Consider the following 18,877-nt stretch of genomic DNA (forward strand, 5'->3'; position numbering starts at 1 on the left):
AATAGAAACGTCTGAAAGTTATGCAAATAATATTTTTTGAGGACGACCATAAACCTTTCATCAGTGTGTGATGGAACCCTTTTGTTGGTAGTAACCCTGTTCTTGCAGAACCATTAGTGATGTAGGAATTTTTATTTATCGGAACACTAACACATGGTTTATACTCCACAAATATCGAAAAAATACCTTTGTTTTTCGATTTTTTATGGGATCACGCCAACTCCAAACAAATGTAGATGTCGCCACTGTGGCCCTGTCACAGCCAATAAATTGCATACCTTTCCAGGCGCACTTGTTCAAGACAATGCTCGAGCTAATAAAATATCAGCTTATTTAATGTAATTTTACATGCTACATTTTTGTGATCAGATGAAACATGTTCTCAAGGGTGAATTATAATACTCAATCTGGGAGCATCGCTAGGTCCCTATATCCAGAAAGAAACGCTTGGTAGCTGAACAACATCGAGCATGAATTCGTGCGCAATGGAGTATTTGTAAACATAGCTGAAAAGAGTTGTCCTAGCAAAACGCAAAAAGACGAAATGGTAGAAAATGAAGAAAAGGAATGTGTATATTTACATTCCCGAGCCAGAACTGCGGAAGGGGTTGGCAGTGAAAAGCGAATATGGACGCAAAGCAGCTTTGCTTTGGTAAAAGAATGCAATGAAGTGAAGCAAGCGACTCGTGGACAACATATATGCAAGTGCAATATACTCGAGAAGAGTCTGAAGTTTCCAAGCGACCAACAGTATTGAGCTGCTTTACTGTTCGTATTTAATCCCCGGAAGGATAAAAAAGAAAGAAACGTACACCATTCAGAGCTACTGGTAGCAGAAAGACAAGCATTAGTTGAATGACTTTTGATAGAGGCTGGCATATTGTGACTTCGGAACTCTTAATCCCGACCCGACTTAATCCCATCTTAATGTTGAAGAGCTATGAGAAACACGGGAAGGGATTGCTAAATGCAATTTTCTTATTGATGCGATAGTTTGGTAGATTTACTTTTGCTTCTTTTGCTACCTAGCGGTGCTTAACTTTGTCAAACAGTTTCCTCTCGTACCATACCGTATTTTGTTTACCGTTTGATCAAAACATATATGTTAATCATTATATCGGACTTCAAACGTGATATCGAGACGGTTGGCTACTAATTTACCAAACAAATCATTGCATGCGCGTTTCAAACGAGTTAACCATTGAAAAGGTACTTCGCTATTGTTGATGTACGTGTGCATATGCTAGAATTAATATTCCCACAAATCCGAGAAAACTGGACGTGAAATGATTCATATACGCGTTCATATTTGCACTACATGCTGACCCGGGAACTGGATATTACATATTCTTTCCCCCTTTTTGCACCGTACTTGATTTCTCTTTGATGCAATTCAAACGATTCGACCGGTCTCAAATGAAGGTTTGTGTAGTAAATATGCTCGGCAAGCTTATTGCATTGCTGCACAACATATCCCACAAAGTTCCGGATCATGTTCGGTCACGTACTGTGCCCGACTGACGACTTGAGGGGGAGGAAAGGTGCTCAAAGGTTTCGGACCGTGGCACCTGCCAATAAACAACCTCTCAGTCGTACTGGCAGGCGCACCATTTCACTACAATCGAGCAGAGGGAAAACATGCCGCGGGAACGATGCACTTAAAGCTTTTGATAGCGACAAAAATAAATGGTTCGTTGAGTAAACACTTACTCCGGAACAGAAAAAAAAATGAAACAGCATTTATTTTCCATTCAACGTCGCCTAAATACATTCGTTTAGTGTCGATCGGTCGGTTGGGTCCATTATTAGATTAGTAAAATGGTGGCACAAGAAGTATTTGCACTCTTTACGGTTCGATAGCGTTTTATGCACATCAGTGGACACCGTGCTGTGCGAAGCTTAACCGGTAAACTTCGTTTTTTTGATGCGCTACATAAAATCAGTTTGAGTTTGTTCCAATTTCATGGTGATTGAGGACATGGAATAACATTTCTTGGAAAGACACACAAGTTGGAAACAAATCTACATAATACGGATGGCATAATGAATAACCTTGGCTGGCACATAACGGATGAAGATATTCACGCAAATGTGTTTGAACATGAATGAGTCGAATGAGTTTGACACGCGCGTTATGCTATGCGCAGCAATAATTTATTTCCTTACAACCTTTATTATCTGAATTGTATTTCCGCTTTTGACACTCTCGATCACGCATCGACATAACATGAGCGTTTGTTCTGCTTTCCGTACAAAACGCAATCCCACCCGTGGCCGTTACATTCCAGGTTAGACTTTAAACGCCAGCGCAACGTGCTCGTTTATTATCTGTCACTATAAATTATGCACGACGGCATAGGCATGCCGACAGACGGCCACCAGACCAGACGCCCATTGCAAACGCCACCGTCCATCGCCTTGTCAAAGGTCAGACCAATATTTCGGTTTCTCACGAAACAGGTGACAGTCGGGGTAAGATATGGCCGGCAAGGATATGTGAGTCAAAAGGATGGAACGCTGTCTGCACGCGGTTCGGTCCCGTGAGGTTCGATCCGTGGGTAGTAAAGGGAATTATCCACGTTTTATTGCCTTCAAGACACGAACCAGCTGAGAACTTGAACACATGAGCGACGGTTCACTACCTTTGTGTGCTGAAGAAACTTTTGCTCGTTGCCCAATGTAACAAAAAAAAACTTTACAGCGTTACACCTACGGAAGGATGTTAGCGTAGGTTCGCGTGGATTATGATTTAAGGACGCGGGAGATAGCTAAGCATTACCCTCAACGCCATCACCCGATTAATGCTAGGTCACGAGGACGTACTACAGAATGGGCAACGGCAAAAGGGGGGGCAAACGTTTGCAACCCTTCCAGGAGGGAGTACCGGACGAAACAAGATGGTAACTTATGCAACGTACCAGTGGAGGAGAGTTTCTATGCGAAAGTTGTGTTCTACGACTTGCGCGATTTATGACCTCATACGACCCGGGGCGCTTTTCACTCACCCAGCTGTGGCTGCTTTTGTGTAGCGAAGAAATGCCCAGGCCTTCCGAGTTTTGTGTGTATAATTCGGACCGATTTATGGGAAGGTTGGTGCGCTGCTCGGTGACCGTGAGCCCATAACTCAAGGAGTCACATTCGTCAGGCCCCGGCATTCGTGCTAGATGTGCCACGAGGAACGCTTCCGTGGAGCGTCCAAAAATTCCATTTACAGATCGCTATCGTTCTCGCGGGAACCATTTTTGAAGGGGCTGTCGGTGTAAGCATTCACCGAACCAGTCCCGTCCATTGCGCGCTGAGAAGCATTTAAATTCCAAAACAGCCCATCCGTGTAGGACAGTGGGCGGAAGTGTGTGGGAAGCACGGGACACCAGCAGCGAAAGGAGTGAAAACACACTTTCCTTCCACGACAAACTCTCACAACTGGTCTGTCGCAACTCGCCAACACTCACCGAAAGAAAAGGGCTAACGAGGAGTCGGTCGGAAAAAAAAACAGACGCAACGAAGTGCCGGTTGGTGCCCGGTAATTTGTTGACGAGCGTAAAAGCGCAAGCGAATGATAATAAAAACTTCCATCCATCCAATTTGTTGCGCAAGTTTCGCAGCGACAGACCCCATAACTCTAAGACACTCTTTGCACATCCAACCCCGTTTATAAAGATAAGAAGATTCCAAAAGCATTTATGTGCACTGTTTTATTTTTGTCTTCCACGATCATCGTTCAAGTTGTTGCAAGTTGTTACGCTGCCTCAGGAAACAGTATATCCTTTTGATATTCCAAACCATAGACGCTCAACAGGATCATTCGTCAGGGGTCCCGGTACCTTCTTGAAGGCCGGGTACCTTCCGCTAAAGTGTAGGTGTCATCCTTTTTGTTCTCATAAGAGAGAAAAAAAACCCAGAAAACAAAGATTACAAAACAACCACGCGCCTTCGCCGAAAGTGTGGCATGCGATAAATCGCAACGACCTCCGCATTCCGGGAAACGATGCGATAGTAAATCGTCACCGGTTGGATGGCGCTTTACCGGTGCAATCTAACTTGAACTCGATGTTACCGCCGGCAACAGATGGATCTTTTGTCAAGTTCTGCTAGATACAGGACGGCTCCTTGTAGCTACACTCAACATTAAACATTAAAGATCGCAGACTGACCTAGGAAATGTTGTTGTTGCCCATGGGTTGTGGGGGTGGTTGATCGTTGAACTTTCCACCCGTAATATATGGGGCCAGAATTTGAGGTGGCCGAAGGTGGGAGTCGAATCAACAAAACCTTTCCATTCCGGTTGCGACCTTTCGACGTTTTCGAAGGGCACCGTGTCCCCGGACACTCGTGTGGGCAATGCAATTAATTTAGCCAATCAAAAGTTTGCAATCATCTCCAAACGCTGGGAGCGTGTTGGTGGCATGTGTGCCTGGTTGAGATGAGATCGCCGATTAGGGAAAGTTTCCCGAGCAAACTGTAATTTTTGTCTCTTATTAGTTTATCGAAATCTGATTATGACACTCGATGCTGAAAAGCTTCGATGTGTGCTATTGATGGTGGTTTATGGAAATAGACTGGAAAAGGTTTATACAGTCGTTAAATTGCAATCAAACATCGATAAGGTGGAATGCGCCATACTTGATAAAAGAGGTTTTAAGCTTCTTTCGCTGTTTATAAACTTTTAGCCCAGTGAGCTGAAACAAATGATTTAAAGCACCTTCCGAGGTCGTTAGTACAATTAGTTAATTGTGTGTTTTAGTGATGGGTGAAATCCAATTTAATGATGGGTGATGGGAAAATCTCCGATATCAAATGAATCCAGAAATATCCCAATTTCTTAGTCTAAACCTATGGTTGCTTTGTATTCCGACTCGTTATACAGCATCTGACTCATCTTCGGATACAATTTCAGATACAACTCTAGATCCGACTCTGTATTCGATTCCGGATTCAACAGAAGATCCGACTCCGAATTCAACTCCGGATTGAACTGGGGATTAGACTCCGGAATTGGATTCGAATTTTACACCGGGTTCAACTCCGGATTCAACTCCGAACTCAATTTCAAATCCACATTCATTCCAGATTCAACTCATGATAATACTGTGAATTCGATTTTGGAGTCAGCTTCAGAGTGTTCTGGGACAGTTGATCAAAGTTCACCTATATTAGCCAACAAGGTTTGTAAACAATTTCACAATTAAAAATGAATTAATGGGTTAACTTCACTAGGTAACGACATAACATACCCAATAACGCATCCACTACAGTGAACTAACTCGCATTGTCGTATCTTATCGATCGCAAAAATGGCAACGATCACCTTTGTTTACCACTCTAAAACCCAACCAGCGATACATCTTACGGGCCCACAACGGCCACCAACGTGCTGTTGTGGCGGATAAACGTGAAACCTTGGTGCTTGTCGTGTTTATCGAAGATTACGAAGCTTCTCTCGCACAAGTGCTTACGGGGAAAATGTGCCCAAAAAATCACAGCTGAGTCACGAAGTGGTTTCTTTAGGCCAATTGTTCTGGTTGGCGCTTTCGGAGATGAAAGCCGGGTTTACGCAAAGGAAGACAACATGCGAAAAAAGGAAGGAAAAAAAACCACACGGAATGGATTCTCGTTTGTGGCAGTGCTATCCACAGTCTATTTTTGGCACGGAGCCATAGCTTTTGATTGCCCCAGCGCACGTCATTAGCACGCGTTGGGTGAGCGAAAACTTGAGTGCTTTTCCGCGTGCAGATCGAGCAGGGCCCTCCACGGAAACGGGGGGGGTTTGTGTAGTGCGGTCGGTCCGGATTGTTTTATTCGCTGGGTTTCGTACTTTTTTTTACGGTGAGAACATTTTCTTTCCTTCTTCACTGGACGATCAGTGAACCGGCACGCGGATGCCACAGCATCCGGCCGTGAACGGAAACGTGACATGAAGCGTGGTTATTATTAAATTTGTTTGTGAAAATTGTCTGTTACCGACTGATACGGAGTGGATGCGGGGTGTGGTTTGTTGCCAGGTGGGAAGATGCTGGACGGTTCAAACATTAAAACATAAAACCCGGGCTCGACAGGCGCGGGAACGATAAATGGAACGGTGAAAGTTTAATTTTGTAATGTGCAAAAGCCCTCGGTCAGAGTTTGTTGGACCTGGCTGGGTGTGCATGTTTAGAAGGTTCTTCAACCAATCTGTGTTTTTTTAAGATATTATAATGAAAATGTACACATTGATGCTGTATGTGGGACGAAAAATCCCCGCGCAAATATTTGCGCTCGCACTCTGCTTAATGTAGGCAAGGTAAATTCAATTTATCAAAAGCTAACTTAAAATGATTATTTAACTTGATTTTCCTGTAAGCCGGACATTGCGCCGGGCCAGGGTTCTTCACATGTTGGAAAATTAATGTAATACGTGTCCATTCACCCGTTGTCACGAGCGGAAGCGAACCAATAGCAGGCCGGCGCATCGTGTCAGTGTGTGCAGATTTCATTAGCTGCTCACTCGGGCGGTTTTCAACTAGCTCACCGATGGCCGATCGATCATGAATGAACCCTTCCCTCCGACAAGATGGCCGCACCCGGATGCTGGTGGAATCGTCGGAAAAGGCAATCGAAAATGGCAATTTTCATGTGCAGTGAACGAATTTAATGAGCTAATAAACGAACTAATCAACTCCGACGGACCATATCCGTTTGATGGCGGTTGGCGCAGAGAAGTTCACCCGGGAGAAATGCACACAGTGGGTAAAGGTGTGTAAGGTTCGAGTCCGGACCTGGATCGGTCAATCGACGACGAGCTGGAAAATATGCACACCTCCGGAAGGTGAATGGACGGCAGAATATTTTCCGCGATGCAGGGTAAAGGACGTGGCGATGAGCGATGGCGGCGATGTCAATTATCGTACGTATTCCATTTTGTTGAAATGAAAAATTCCAACCCGCATGCATGCTTGTGTGCCGTCTGGATAGTGTAGACGGATCGAAAAGTGACCGATTCGGCAGCGAAAAAGCAGGAACTGTTCGGAACCTATTTTAAAAACCAACATTTCTGTACGCGGGAAAGAAGCGAATACATCGTTGGTGTATTTCCCGAACTGCATCCATAAATTTGAAATCGCTTTCCGATGCATCCTCCAGACTTGGAACCATCCTTCCCGTTGCTTTTATTATGAATGTTATCAGCAAAATGAACTATTCTCGGACAGGTGGTTTTTCGCCCGATGGCATGGGGGAGGTTTCTACTCCAAGTCTAACCACGACCCATCCAGCGATAGTCAGCACCAGGACCGAGGACCGGATGAATAATTCAATAGAGATGGAGATTTCCCTCAAACTCAACAGACGGGATCCGTTGACAGACGTGCACGGCACGAATTGACGGTCGGTTTTATTACACGTTTCTATTTGGGTTCGGTTGCATATTCCGGCTGGGGCGAATATGTGCAGCTGACATGGCGCCTTTCATGTGCGCTTTACGTGTGGTGAAGTTTAAATATGTTTTAGGGGGAGTTGGACCGGTCAAACTAGCAGGTTGTAACCAATTTATTTTTTGTAATCATTATATTCTGACAACAATCACAAAAGTCCGTGCAATATTACCCTCTTTGTTTACTGTTACTGTGGCATTGTATAGCGACGAGTTCAATTATTTTAAATCCCGCAATGACTGTTTAATACGTCAAGCAAGTTAATTGTTTTGCTCTGCCTAATATATCGCAATAAGTTGTTCCTGACAGGCTCGTTGAGCAGCTCAACAACAGCTGGAAATAAATAGGTTGAAAAAAAAATGGTGCCCACCACAAGCCATGGCACCGTTCAATTACGTTAAACTTCGAAATTAATGAAAAATGCAGCAACCGAATCCACCGAAGCGGTGCCGTATAATATTAATTTTCCCTTCCACATCGATACCGATCGGTGGCAGAGTGTCAATCACGCATCAAAAATGCATCGTGCTTCCGGGTGGGACGTGCCCGTGCGATTATACCACAACATTATTGAATTTCCACCGAGCGAAACCGATTAATTAGCGGGGTGAAACGGCATGAGCTTAATGCTTGGTTCTTTTTTTTTCATCCGCCTTATTTAATCGGACCAACCATTGCGCGCGGAAGCTTTGGCTACGAATGTTGCACAATGTTGCCCCTCCCTAAGGTGTGGCACGTACAAAGTAGTGGTTTTTATGTTCGAAATGGACGTCTGTTACTTTTTTTAATGCTCACTCAAACGCTCCGGAGAGTAGCGAGCGAGAAAGCTGAAGGGATGAAAAACATAAGCGCCAGATATCGTTATCGCTTGTTTGACTTGCTACAGGTGTGCACAATTTTCATGTACTTTTCTCGTTATTTCTCATTATCTGCGCTTGCAAACTTTGCTTTGTATTTCCCTACTTATCACCAGCTAAAGCAGCAGCGCGCGTTAACTCAGCTTGGTTTACTTCATTCCAGTGGAGATATTTTCTGCTACTATGTGCGGATGTCAGACGCAAATATCCTCTCGAATCTAGTTGCTTTCTACGCGAGCACTCGCCTCTGTAAAGGGCCGTGTTGGCATTAAAATTATAACAAGCTCGCCATTACACCAATCAACTAGCAGCAGGGCAAAAAAGTATTTTCCACTTCCACCTGCCACAGTTGCAGTGCTTCACGCTGCTTAACACGTCTGCTCGAAAGCTTAAGCAGCTCGTGCGCTGTATAGTGGTGGCGAAGGAGCAAATCGCTTCGTATTATCTCTTTATTTCTACACACTTTGAAAGCTTCCGTCTTCGTAGCGCCTCCAGAAGCAGAATGTGAAAATGTTCCATCAACACCTGCGCCTCACACACACACACACAAATATTACATTTGGCGTGCTCTGCCGTGTAGTGCTGCTGGGTACCACTGGGCTGGTGATGGGCAGCTAAAGCAATTACCAGGTGACAGACGACGATGATGGTTAGCTGCGACAGTGCGCCATCGTCGTCATTCATTGCCACCGCTCTTGACAAAACGTTCGCTGTATCGCTGTAGCGTAGCGTGGCGCATTTCGAGGAGAACGGTAACAGCATCCTTTTTCCTGCGGCCCGTTGGGACATTTTTGGCCGGAAGCGGAGGAAAACTAAAAGCCTCCCAGCGTAGGCACGCTCTGTCTGAGCAGGTGTTGCGATTCTCACCGCTGCTTTCTAGTGACCCGGAATGGTTTACCCGAGTTTACAGTTCGCTGCACGATTAATATTAGAAGTGGCATCCCTCGGAGAGTGACGTGCGTTGAGATGGAAAGGAAAAAAACACAAGGTTCAGCCCTTTGGGGAAGGTTAAACCTCCACACTAGATGTGTTCAAAATTTGGTTGTTGTTTTAATAATTTAGATTTCACTCGATTAAAGTAAAGAAACAAAATGAGAACTCGTTTCCAATAAGCCGTGAGGGTGAAAACATTAAATGTTGTGAGGAAAATAAATATGTTAAAACAAGCATTAAAAAAATGCACACATACACATAGACACAAGCACAAGGACATAAATCATACGATATCTATCCAGCTAAACAGCGAAACGAACGACATCGAGACACCACCAGATAGAGTTGGAACACCAATCGAACGAACCTGTCGCGAACACTGCAGAACGCTACCATGCACTGGGGAGCATCGGTGCATCAGCTTCAACCAAAATGGTCTCCGCCCGAACGGGGAGATACAGTAAAGACGGCGCGAAATTAACTTTTGGAAACGAGCGTATCGCACCGTACAGAAAACTAATACTTTATTTATTCAATCTCTTCGTTTTAGCGTGGCCAAACGTTCCGTGTATGTTCCGAACGTTCGCATAAATAATTCCATTCTACTTAACAGTTAGCCTTTTAGTTTGGTTTGATTTCGTGTGTGTGTTTTTTGTTTGTTTGCTTTGTTTTGTCTATCTCCGCGATACGTTTAAAAAGGAAATACGGGTGCACATGGTAGATTTTTGTTTTGTGTTTAGCTTTGGATACGTAAAAATTCCCCCTTACTGCTGGTTTGATTTTTGTTTTGATTTTCTCATTGTTTTGGGCGTTGTCTGTTGGGTGTTGTTGGGTGTTCTGTTTACTTTACCGGGCAGTACGAGTTTGGATTAAACTGGCAGCATGAACATTTCAACAAGCAGAACATTCTTTTTTATTCGCAAAGAAAAGTTTCGCTCCGGTACTTTGGCATTCGATTGATGGTTAAATAATAGCTTTCTAAAACATTTGCAACATGCCATTATGACGGCTAATTAAAAGTTGGCCTGTGAGTCAACCAACTTTAGTCAACAGACGAAAGTCACATGAAAATCATAACACTTGGTGAAACCCTGCATATCTTAATGGTGTTTTTGCTCGTTTTTTTCAAGTAAATAAAATTAAGACAATAAAATCTTGCGAAAAATGATTCTTGAACATTACATTGTACATGTAATGAAGTTTCTGTAGTGATTCCAAAATCGAGACGCCTACTGATTGAACTGTTACGCTACCATTTAATTTGGACCCTAAAACCCTGCATATGTGTATGTGTATGTCTGTACGTGTTTGTGTTGGTGGTTTCTATAGTTTATTTCCCTCGGTTTCTGGTACTTGGATACTGATGTTCAAGAAATGATAGTCTTACTAGTGGTGCTGTATCATGATGAATAGTTTCAAAATACCGGCAAGATATCCATCAACATTCGACCTCGTTGGATTATTCGTGTCCTTAATCGACTTATTCGACGAAGTAAGCTTTGTGGCTTGGTTTTGTATGGATAATGTTTAATTTTATTACATAGAAAACTTCATACGTACACCATGACAGGTGCGTATCTGTGTGTGTGGGTGTGCTGTATTTTTTTTCACGTTCGTGTGAATTATATCTTCATTTTGGCGTTTGATTTTTACTTGTGGTAAGTTTTGTTTTCCTCTTTTAAATATTTGTTCTGTATAAACGCGTATCGCGTGTGACTATTATTCGTTCTGTTTCAACTCGCATATTCACTAGCCTAATTCGGGTCAAAAGCTTGTCGTTATTAAAAAAAAAAACAAGAATTCGCTTGCAGTTTTGTTTGCCTTTCCTTAGCTAACAACCATACACAACAAGGAAACGCCCGTCTGACTGCGGGCTTTAGAAACACATCGGCTCTATCCGGGAGCGAAGCACGATGGGATGATGCAGAAAAATGGGAAGGAACGCTTAGTAGATATCTTAAAGCCTTTCCCTGCAACGCCAGGCACAGATGCATCATACACATACGCCTTTTGTTATGCTTGTTTGTTTGTTTGTTTGTTTTTTAGTTTTGTTCGACTAACGCACATAAAGACAGCTATAGACACAGTTTTTCCTTTCTTTGTGAGATTCTTCAGCTTTCCCAACGCTGCTCATATGCTTCCCAGAGCGTACCGAGCTGAAGCAGCACAGGAGCCTGAGATGGAAGCGAAACACGGTGACACTAATGAGTATTATTGTTCTAGCGGGTATTCCTTCTAAGTTGCTCGCGGTACAAGCTTATTAAGGGCTCATTACGCAATAGGAATGGGGAAGATGACTCGGGTCAGGTCTGTGGCACTATTTTTTTTTTTTTTATACTAATAATGTTGTGCATCGTCACGGCGCAACAGTTTGCGGTTGCCGTCCAAATCGCTACTCCCTTTTTTTCCGTTCCAACGATTGGCTGGAGTCATTTATCTAATCGAGCCTTTGTGCAGTGTGGAAGATGTTCGCGTACTGTCCATCGGATATTCTTCCATTTGGCAGAAGATCACGTACCTGTGGCAGGGCAGGATTAGTTTTAAAATTCCCGAAACCCAAAACCACCGGTTGGAAAATCCCGCCCAAAGGTGTGAACGGAGTTTCGATAAAATAGCACAAAAGCCCGTGTAGCGATGGTTGTGGTTTTTTGTCCATTTTTCACCCCAAAAATTAGTACCCGACTCCCCCCCCCCCGAAAAGAAACCACAAATATCCGGCATGTTCGGAAAACAGGGACGAAGGTGTGTGAGTATGTGTTAGAATGTGTACGTGTGGGTTTTATTTTATTGCGATAAGGGTTGGGAAGAAAATGGGAAAGAGAAGAGAGAGAGAGAGAGAGAAACATTTGAGATAAGGCGAAAAATTTTGGGTCCAAAAACTGGCACGAAAACGACAACAAAGATGGAAACGAACTGAGTAATGGACAGAATGGAGCGAGAGTTTGTGAAATGGTTTCTTTTTTTTTTGTTTTTGGTTGGTATGGAGCGATGACAAACGGAATGAACGAAAATGAACGTGTATGGGTACGTGACTATGAAACGGATGGATCTCGGGATCCCCAAACGGGTGTAAAGAAAGGATGGCCAACATGGCGGAGATGTCCGGCATGGTGAGCGCTTACCTTGCTGGCAGGATGAGTGCCTCAAATTCGGTAGCCAGATGGCGGCGGATAATGTTCTTCGAGGGTGGTATACCAAGGGCCGTCGCCATCGTGTCCCCGGAGAAGGATGGTTCCAGTACGACCAGCCCACCGTGAACGCCACTGTCTGTTGGGATGGAAAATTTGAACGGCAAAAGAATGGTTGCAAGAAGAAAGAAAGTTTTACATCACACGAGCAGGAGGTACAATGAGTTCAACACACACACACACACAGTAATAGAAGAACACTTTTCCTTAAAGGAAATGGTTCGCTCAGAACTCAATTATCACACCACCGTGTTACCATACATACCTTTCAAATTATCCGCATACTCGCCCAAATCAATCGAGCGTGCCCAGCGAATAAAGCGTTGGTTGGTCCACACGATCGGATCGGTGTCTACGTTTTCCGACTGCAGGCGCCGCATTGCAATTGCTTGCCGGTCGTACTTCATGATGCGAAGTACATGAATGCCTGGAATATAGAGAAAAAAAGAAGCATCCCACTCACCGATGAACGTGCCAGGGACACCCGGACAGGGGGCTCAACTATTTGGGTCTCGAAACTTACCGTGCACTATGCTCGCCTGATGGAACTTCCTGGTAACGCCCAGATATTTCTCCAACTCCTTCTTCGACAGGGTGTCCAGCATGCGCGCATCAACGAGCGAATGCATGAACGATTCCGCGTACTGCGGCAGTCCAATGTCCGGCAACCATTCCGAGGCTACCCAGCTGCATTACGGCAAGCGGAAAGCAAGATGGCGTGAAAATAGTTTCACTTGGATGCCACAAAGTGAAACGTTTCCTAAGGGCATGGGTACTTACGTGTGTCCCAGCTGTCCGATGGTTGGGTAGCGTACCAGCTCTGGCCGTCGCTGCTCCTCAATGGCGAGCCGAAGCTTTTTCCTGTGCATTGGATGGGATGTCCCGAGTCCGGTTTCTAGCTCGGCATCGCTCAGCTCGAGCAGTACCTTGCCGCTCTTGACGTTCTCCGCGCATCGTCCACTGTACTGCGGCATGCCGAGCGCTACCTCCAGCCAGGCCAGAACCTGTGAAGCTCTCCAGCGTTCCATTGGCATCGAGGATGCTTCCCGCAGGAGTCGCAGCTTCTCCGCGTACCCTTCCTCCGTTAGGGGACTCCACTGGAAGTCAGTCGCCTCGGTGTCGATTGGGGCATTTTTGTTGCGGTTACGGCTGCGGGCGAAGACGCGCGATATGCTACCCCATGTACCGCCCCGACCGGTACGCCCAGTTAGTCCTGTGCTTTGTGCTTTCCCGGAGGCAGATATGGCCCCGGCCGATTGTTGTTGCTGCAGTCTTCGGGCGAACGTTTGGTTTTCATTGTCCACCGGCGATCCCAACTGTTCCACGGATCTGTAAGAGCTACCGGCAAAAGAGTGTTGATTACACGGAGAGGGAACTAGCTGAATTCCTGCGCAAGGATTATAAGCTACCTAGACAGGGCTGCACTATCAACAGACCTCGAGTAGGCTCCGGCGTTCAGTGGTGATAGGGTAGGACTTCGTTCTTTGGGCGTTCCATCTGTCAAGAGTTTAACGATGAGTGTTTGCTTCAACGCAAGTAACATGCTGTGGCGTGGGCTTTAAAACACTTACACTGATACACATTATGATGGCTGGACACTAGGGACACACTATCCGAATCCACCTGTATACAGGGTCCGTTCTCACACGGACCATCGCTCAGATTCAGATCACCGGCGGCACTCTCCCGATCGCTACTCCCTGCAACAAAGTCTAGTTTTGATAAGGCAACATTCGTCTACGACCCAAACTTTCCCCCGTCCTTGCTGAGGGTTCCAAATGATAAGTAACCTACCTCTCACACCTGAATCAGCACTGCACGACCCACGGTCCCCGGGCGTCCCGCTAATGTTGCTGTACCCCACACCGGGTGTTGTGGCGGGTGCTGCCGTATTGTGCGCCATTAGTCCCGACGGTGGTGTTAGCGGTGCGGCTGACACTAAACTCTCCTGATCCGACATACAGCCGGACAGTTGGCGGCGAGCTTCCTGCAGTTGCTCCTGCGTGCGCTGCAGCTGAAGGTCGCGTGCATTTAGCTGTGCCGCCAGTGCGATAGACCGTTCGGCTTCGTCCCGTGCGTGCTTCAGCAGGGACCATCTTTCCCGCTCCCGGTCCGTGTTTTGTTTGGCAGAGTTGGATTCGGACTCACGTATTCGCTGTTCGTAGTTGCGGATGAAGTTGCGCAGCTCCTGTTCCTTCTCCTGCAGCGAGGAGCACAGCTGCTTCACCTGCGAAAGCAGATCGTTCTTGTCTGCGCGGAGCTTTTTGCGTTCGAGCTTTAAACCTGGTGGCATAATCACAACAAGGGAGGTTGAGAACGTCAGAATGACAGTTAGTATTTACGTGAATAAGTAGTTAAATTTAATCTAGTTAGAGAAGGGTCTCTAAAAAAGACTCTTCCGTCAACAAGCAATGCTTCACTCACTCTGAATTAGCTCCTTCGATATTCGTAACTCGTTTTCCAGCTTTTCCATCCGGTTGCTGCTGTCCTCTGCCGAGTGCACATCGAAGCTGTTGCTTTGGGAAAGCAAATCAATTCCACCGACTGCACCATCGGGCGAGTTTTCCAGCATTTTTTTCAGTCGCGTAATCTCTGCCGACAATCGTTCGTTCTCCAGTCGAATTTTGGTCGTTTGTGGTGATTCTGAGTGTTCGAGAGAAAGAGAGAGAGACAATACGAAGAGCTTGTTGGTACAGATAGAAATAGAACCTCCATTTAGCCAGCATCGTACCGAGATCGCTAACTCCATTCTTGAAGAGATTGTCGCCTTCTCCTGCGAGTGTCGGACTGTTTTGCTTTTGCTGACCGAGATTAGTTTTGTCCTGCGAGCTGCCACCGCTACCGGACGAGGAAGGATGTGGCCCGCTGGCTTCACCAGCTGTTCCATTTGCCGTCGCCGCCATCGCCTCACCGGAGGAAGACGATGAGCAGGACAGTGGTTGGTTCGATTGTCGATGTCCGCTGGCGGTGGTGGTGGTGGTGGTGCTATTGTTACCGCTAGTACTAGCACCGGCGTCGGAAGCCGCATGGTTACTTCCGGTTGCCGACTGGTGGTCGGTTCCGGGTGTACTTCCGAATGGAGCGGCCGGTGCGGATGTGGGCGTTCCACGTTCGGATACTTCGAATGGTTTGGTCGGTTTGGCATTGTCTAGTGATAGGATCGGTCGAAACGGACGGCCACCGTTGCTGGTCGTGCTCGATGCCCCTGTCTTATCGGCGGTGTCCAGCGAACGTGTTTTCTGTGAAGCATGGCAAGTACAAGAAAAGGTATAACGAAAAAGATTTCGTTTTAATGTATATATTTCCCAAGTTTTGTTATTTGTTCGTGGAAGGATTGGTAGAACGATTGCCTGTGTATGTAGTCTTAGAAATATTACATGAAAAGACAAGATATTTTGCCGCAAATGCTCGACAAACGCTTCCACAAATCGCATAGATTTTAACTCAATGTTGTCTTTTCAACCTGTAGTAAAAGGTCGGAAAAATTGAAACAAATCAAAATAGTCGCGGTAGGACTATGATGAAACCACATTGATCACTAAAGTATTCAACCGTAGTAGTGAAAACTGATTACGTTTACTGCAACTATTGATAGGGTTCTGGTGGTGGTGTCCCAGCCAAGGTAACCTTTTTTTTCAATTTTCTATTTAAAATAGCTCCACAAATGAATTCCCACACAACGTTCCGTGCCCCCATTTGCCGCTGATAATCCGTAATGGTTGAGGCGCAAATGAGTAAATACGAAACAAAGCGATCAAATTAAAGAATGTTTGCAGAGGGCGGCCCAGTTCACAGTGCAATTGTCACCGTCAACAGCCAACACTACCAACATTTCTTGCCAGTTTCATCGTTATCGTCAATCAAATCAGCAACACGAGAGAGAGAGAGAGAGAGAAAAAAAACGTTAAAACCATCGACGGGAAAACAATTTCCTGCCAGCAAAGCCTCTTCACCGCTTCACTCGTCGAGGAAACATGACTGCAAGGACGGTGCAACGTGACTGCAACACCGGCACCAAATAATAGCTCCGTCCCCGGCCGGTCGGGCAGGATAGTGGTTGGTTGTGACAGCAGTTTAATTTATATGTAAATTTTATCAATTGAAGTTAGTTGGCTGCGGATATTGTACGGTTTGCACGCGGGGGGAACGCGGTGGCATGCCATTCCGGGTGCAAACACGATAGCATGGCAACGCCTAGCAATGGGATTCTTTCGTTAGAGGACACTGTGCGCGATGGCTAAAATCTCGGAGAATCGGATAATGAGCGAAGCATCGATTTCGGTTTGCAAACTGTGTTAGCGAATCGGGGGAGGGAGAAACACGGTCCGGGGATCGGTCGAAGCGCCCGGTGGTCCATTTCCGCTGATGACAATTTTCCACCGAGATGTTCGAAATAGCTCGTAATGGCCTGGATGGCTTTGTCCTGTGTAAAGCACACAGCCAGTGTTTCGAATTGCTTTTCTAGGTTAATGTGTCCGTCGACAGCAGTTGAAGATTGGATAAATCTCGGTTTTGCAAGCATGGTGACGGTACGCTACGGAAGGTTCGTTGGGCCAATCATTCCACCGAACCGATGCGAGCGATAAGCGGCGCAACAAATAAACGTTCCAAATTAGCATTAATTGCTAATTAATTGCGTTGGCTGTGAATTTCGGAGGTTTCTCGATCACCGGTCGAAGTACACGAACGCACGGACAACAATGGGCTGTAAATTAAATCGTTTGATGTTATAGGATCATTCCGATCGTGCCGATCGGCGTAAAGGTCGTGTTTACTTGGGATGCTGTTGCGAGACCGTTAGCGTTGATGTATCTACGCGCGTCAGTAATGGGTCAGGATTTTCGGATGAATTCGTGTGGAAAATCTGTTCGCTTTGTTTTTGAAGTGAAAAATGAAGCAGGTTTTGTTTTCTACTTCAAATTTTCCAAAACAAAAGCTTAAAAGGTGGTCTTAAATTACTTTAAATACCTCTTGTTTTGTTACGTCTCATTTGTGTTAAAGCAAATTTCGTTATTGGCACTAGAAATGCTAAGCTAACTTCAGCTACTTTAATGTGTTTTTAATCGAAAACAGCATTTTGATTTAAAGTTAAGCACCTATCTCCACTAAATCATCTCAAATGCATTCCCGTGTAGTGATTTTACAATCATTGTCAACGACATCTCTGACGTATCGAAATGCACTTGGCTTTGCGTTTAAAGCCCTCGTAGCGGGGTTTTACCCTTCGCTAATGAATGTAATTGCATTTTTCCTCGTTCGTAATTCATCCCCAAGGCTTTAGCCAAACTCGATGGTAAGCCCATTGGAATCGAATCACGGGTAGGAATTTAGCAACTCGTTCCATCCATCGCTCGGCAACAGCGTGTAGTTAGTGCTAGTGCCTGCAAGCAAATCCGAAATAGAACCAGCACATAGACGAACGATTTATTCCGACATGTTTGAAACTGGAATGATTGTACGCAAGCAGCCAGACACCAGTCGGGATCTGGCCCGAAGGTATCAGTACGATGCGCTTCAACATCCGGGACAACAAGGACAGTCGGCAAGGATGAAGTTGTTGGTAATAGGCCATGATGGAGATGAAGGTAATGTCTTTAATCGGTCCCTCTCTCTCTATATATCTATCTATCTCTTTCTGTTCGCTTAGACGGGGTTGTTGATATCACCGAGATTAAGCATCCTGTGGGGATTCAGCCAGAATTAACGTTCATATTTCGCAATGCATCATGCATGCGGATGAATTCAAAAAAAAGAAATTGATATCATTAGAACGATGTTGTTGGGGAGGTGGAATAGAGATGATGAAAATTTACTCTCTACTCATAGATGATGGTTTAATTTAAAGTTGATGAATGTTTTGATCACATTCAAACCATTCCCAATGGAAAAGGATGTGGATGTTTGGAGACTACAAATAGATCAACTCCTTCCTTCCATAGTAGCCGTCAACTCCTCACATAGTAGACCATAACTTTCATGAGTGTACTTATTTTAATCATTATATAACCTTATTTGGGCTCTAATTTAAAATTTATTACAAATTATGTTTCGTAAAATTGATGAAACTCTACCGGCAAATGTTCCGGACCGACATCGAGGGTTTACTTACCGATTCAGCGAGCTGCTTGAGCGATGCGTTAATTTTGTCCGGATTCCGCGGTGGCGGCTCGGGCGGTTCCGATGCGGCGGCCATTGTCACGGTGCCGGCCGTTCCGTTCAACTGCATTCCAACCAGGCGCAGCAAAGAGTTCACTGTGTCATCGTTGATGGCAGTCTGGAAGAGAGTCGGGGACAGGATCAGTACCGAGGGGCCACGCAGTGTACAGGCAAGGGAACAGTTCGGTAATGTAGCCGTGCAGCAAACAAGTACAGCAATTGGCCACACGACAACGATGATGCGTTCCGTGAAACGTTACGGAACGGTATGTAACGATTCTAATCGATTAAGCAAACATTCCCAAGCTCACTTAACGGGATCATTCCACGATAG

The 18,877-nt window shown here is 45.3% G+C and overlaps 1 protein-coding gene across 1 annotated transcript in view; it reads right to left on the reverse strand.

Annotated features, from left to right (window-relative positions):
- Positions 1-18,660, reverse strand: part of LOC128716287 (kazrin) — a 32,053-nt gene extending 13,393 nt beyond the window's left edge. The window contains exons 1-10 of the mRNA XM_053811208.1: positions 18,497-18,660; positions 15,119-15,626; positions 14,812-15,030; positions 14,182-14,670; positions 13,959-14,099; positions 13,797-13,884; positions 13,168-13,725; positions 12,911-13,074; positions 12,653-12,814; positions 12,322-12,466 (exon numbers count right to left, since the gene is read on the reverse strand). Coding sequence (XP_053667183.1) covers positions 12,322-12,466; positions 12,653-12,814; positions 12,911-13,074; positions 13,168-13,725; positions 13,797-13,884; positions 13,959-14,099; positions 14,182-14,670; positions 14,812-15,030; positions 15,119-15,626; positions 18,497-18,613 — 2,591 coding nt within the window. The 5' untranslated portion in view covers positions 18,614-18,660. The remainder of the gene's footprint in view (positions 1-12,321; positions 12,467-12,652; positions 12,815-12,910; positions 13,075-13,167; positions 13,726-13,796; positions 13,885-13,958; positions 14,100-14,181; positions 14,671-14,811; positions 15,031-15,118; positions 15,627-18,496) is intronic.
- Positions 18,661-18,877: the final 217 nt, after the last annotated feature.

Source organism: Anopheles marshallii, chromosome 3 (genome assembly GCF_943734725.1).
Source record: "Anopheles marshallii chromosome 3, idAnoMarsDA_429_01, whole genome shotgun sequence".
Taxonomy (NCBI): domain Eukaryota; kingdom Metazoa; phylum Arthropoda; class Insecta; order Diptera; family Culicidae; genus Anopheles; species Anopheles marshallii.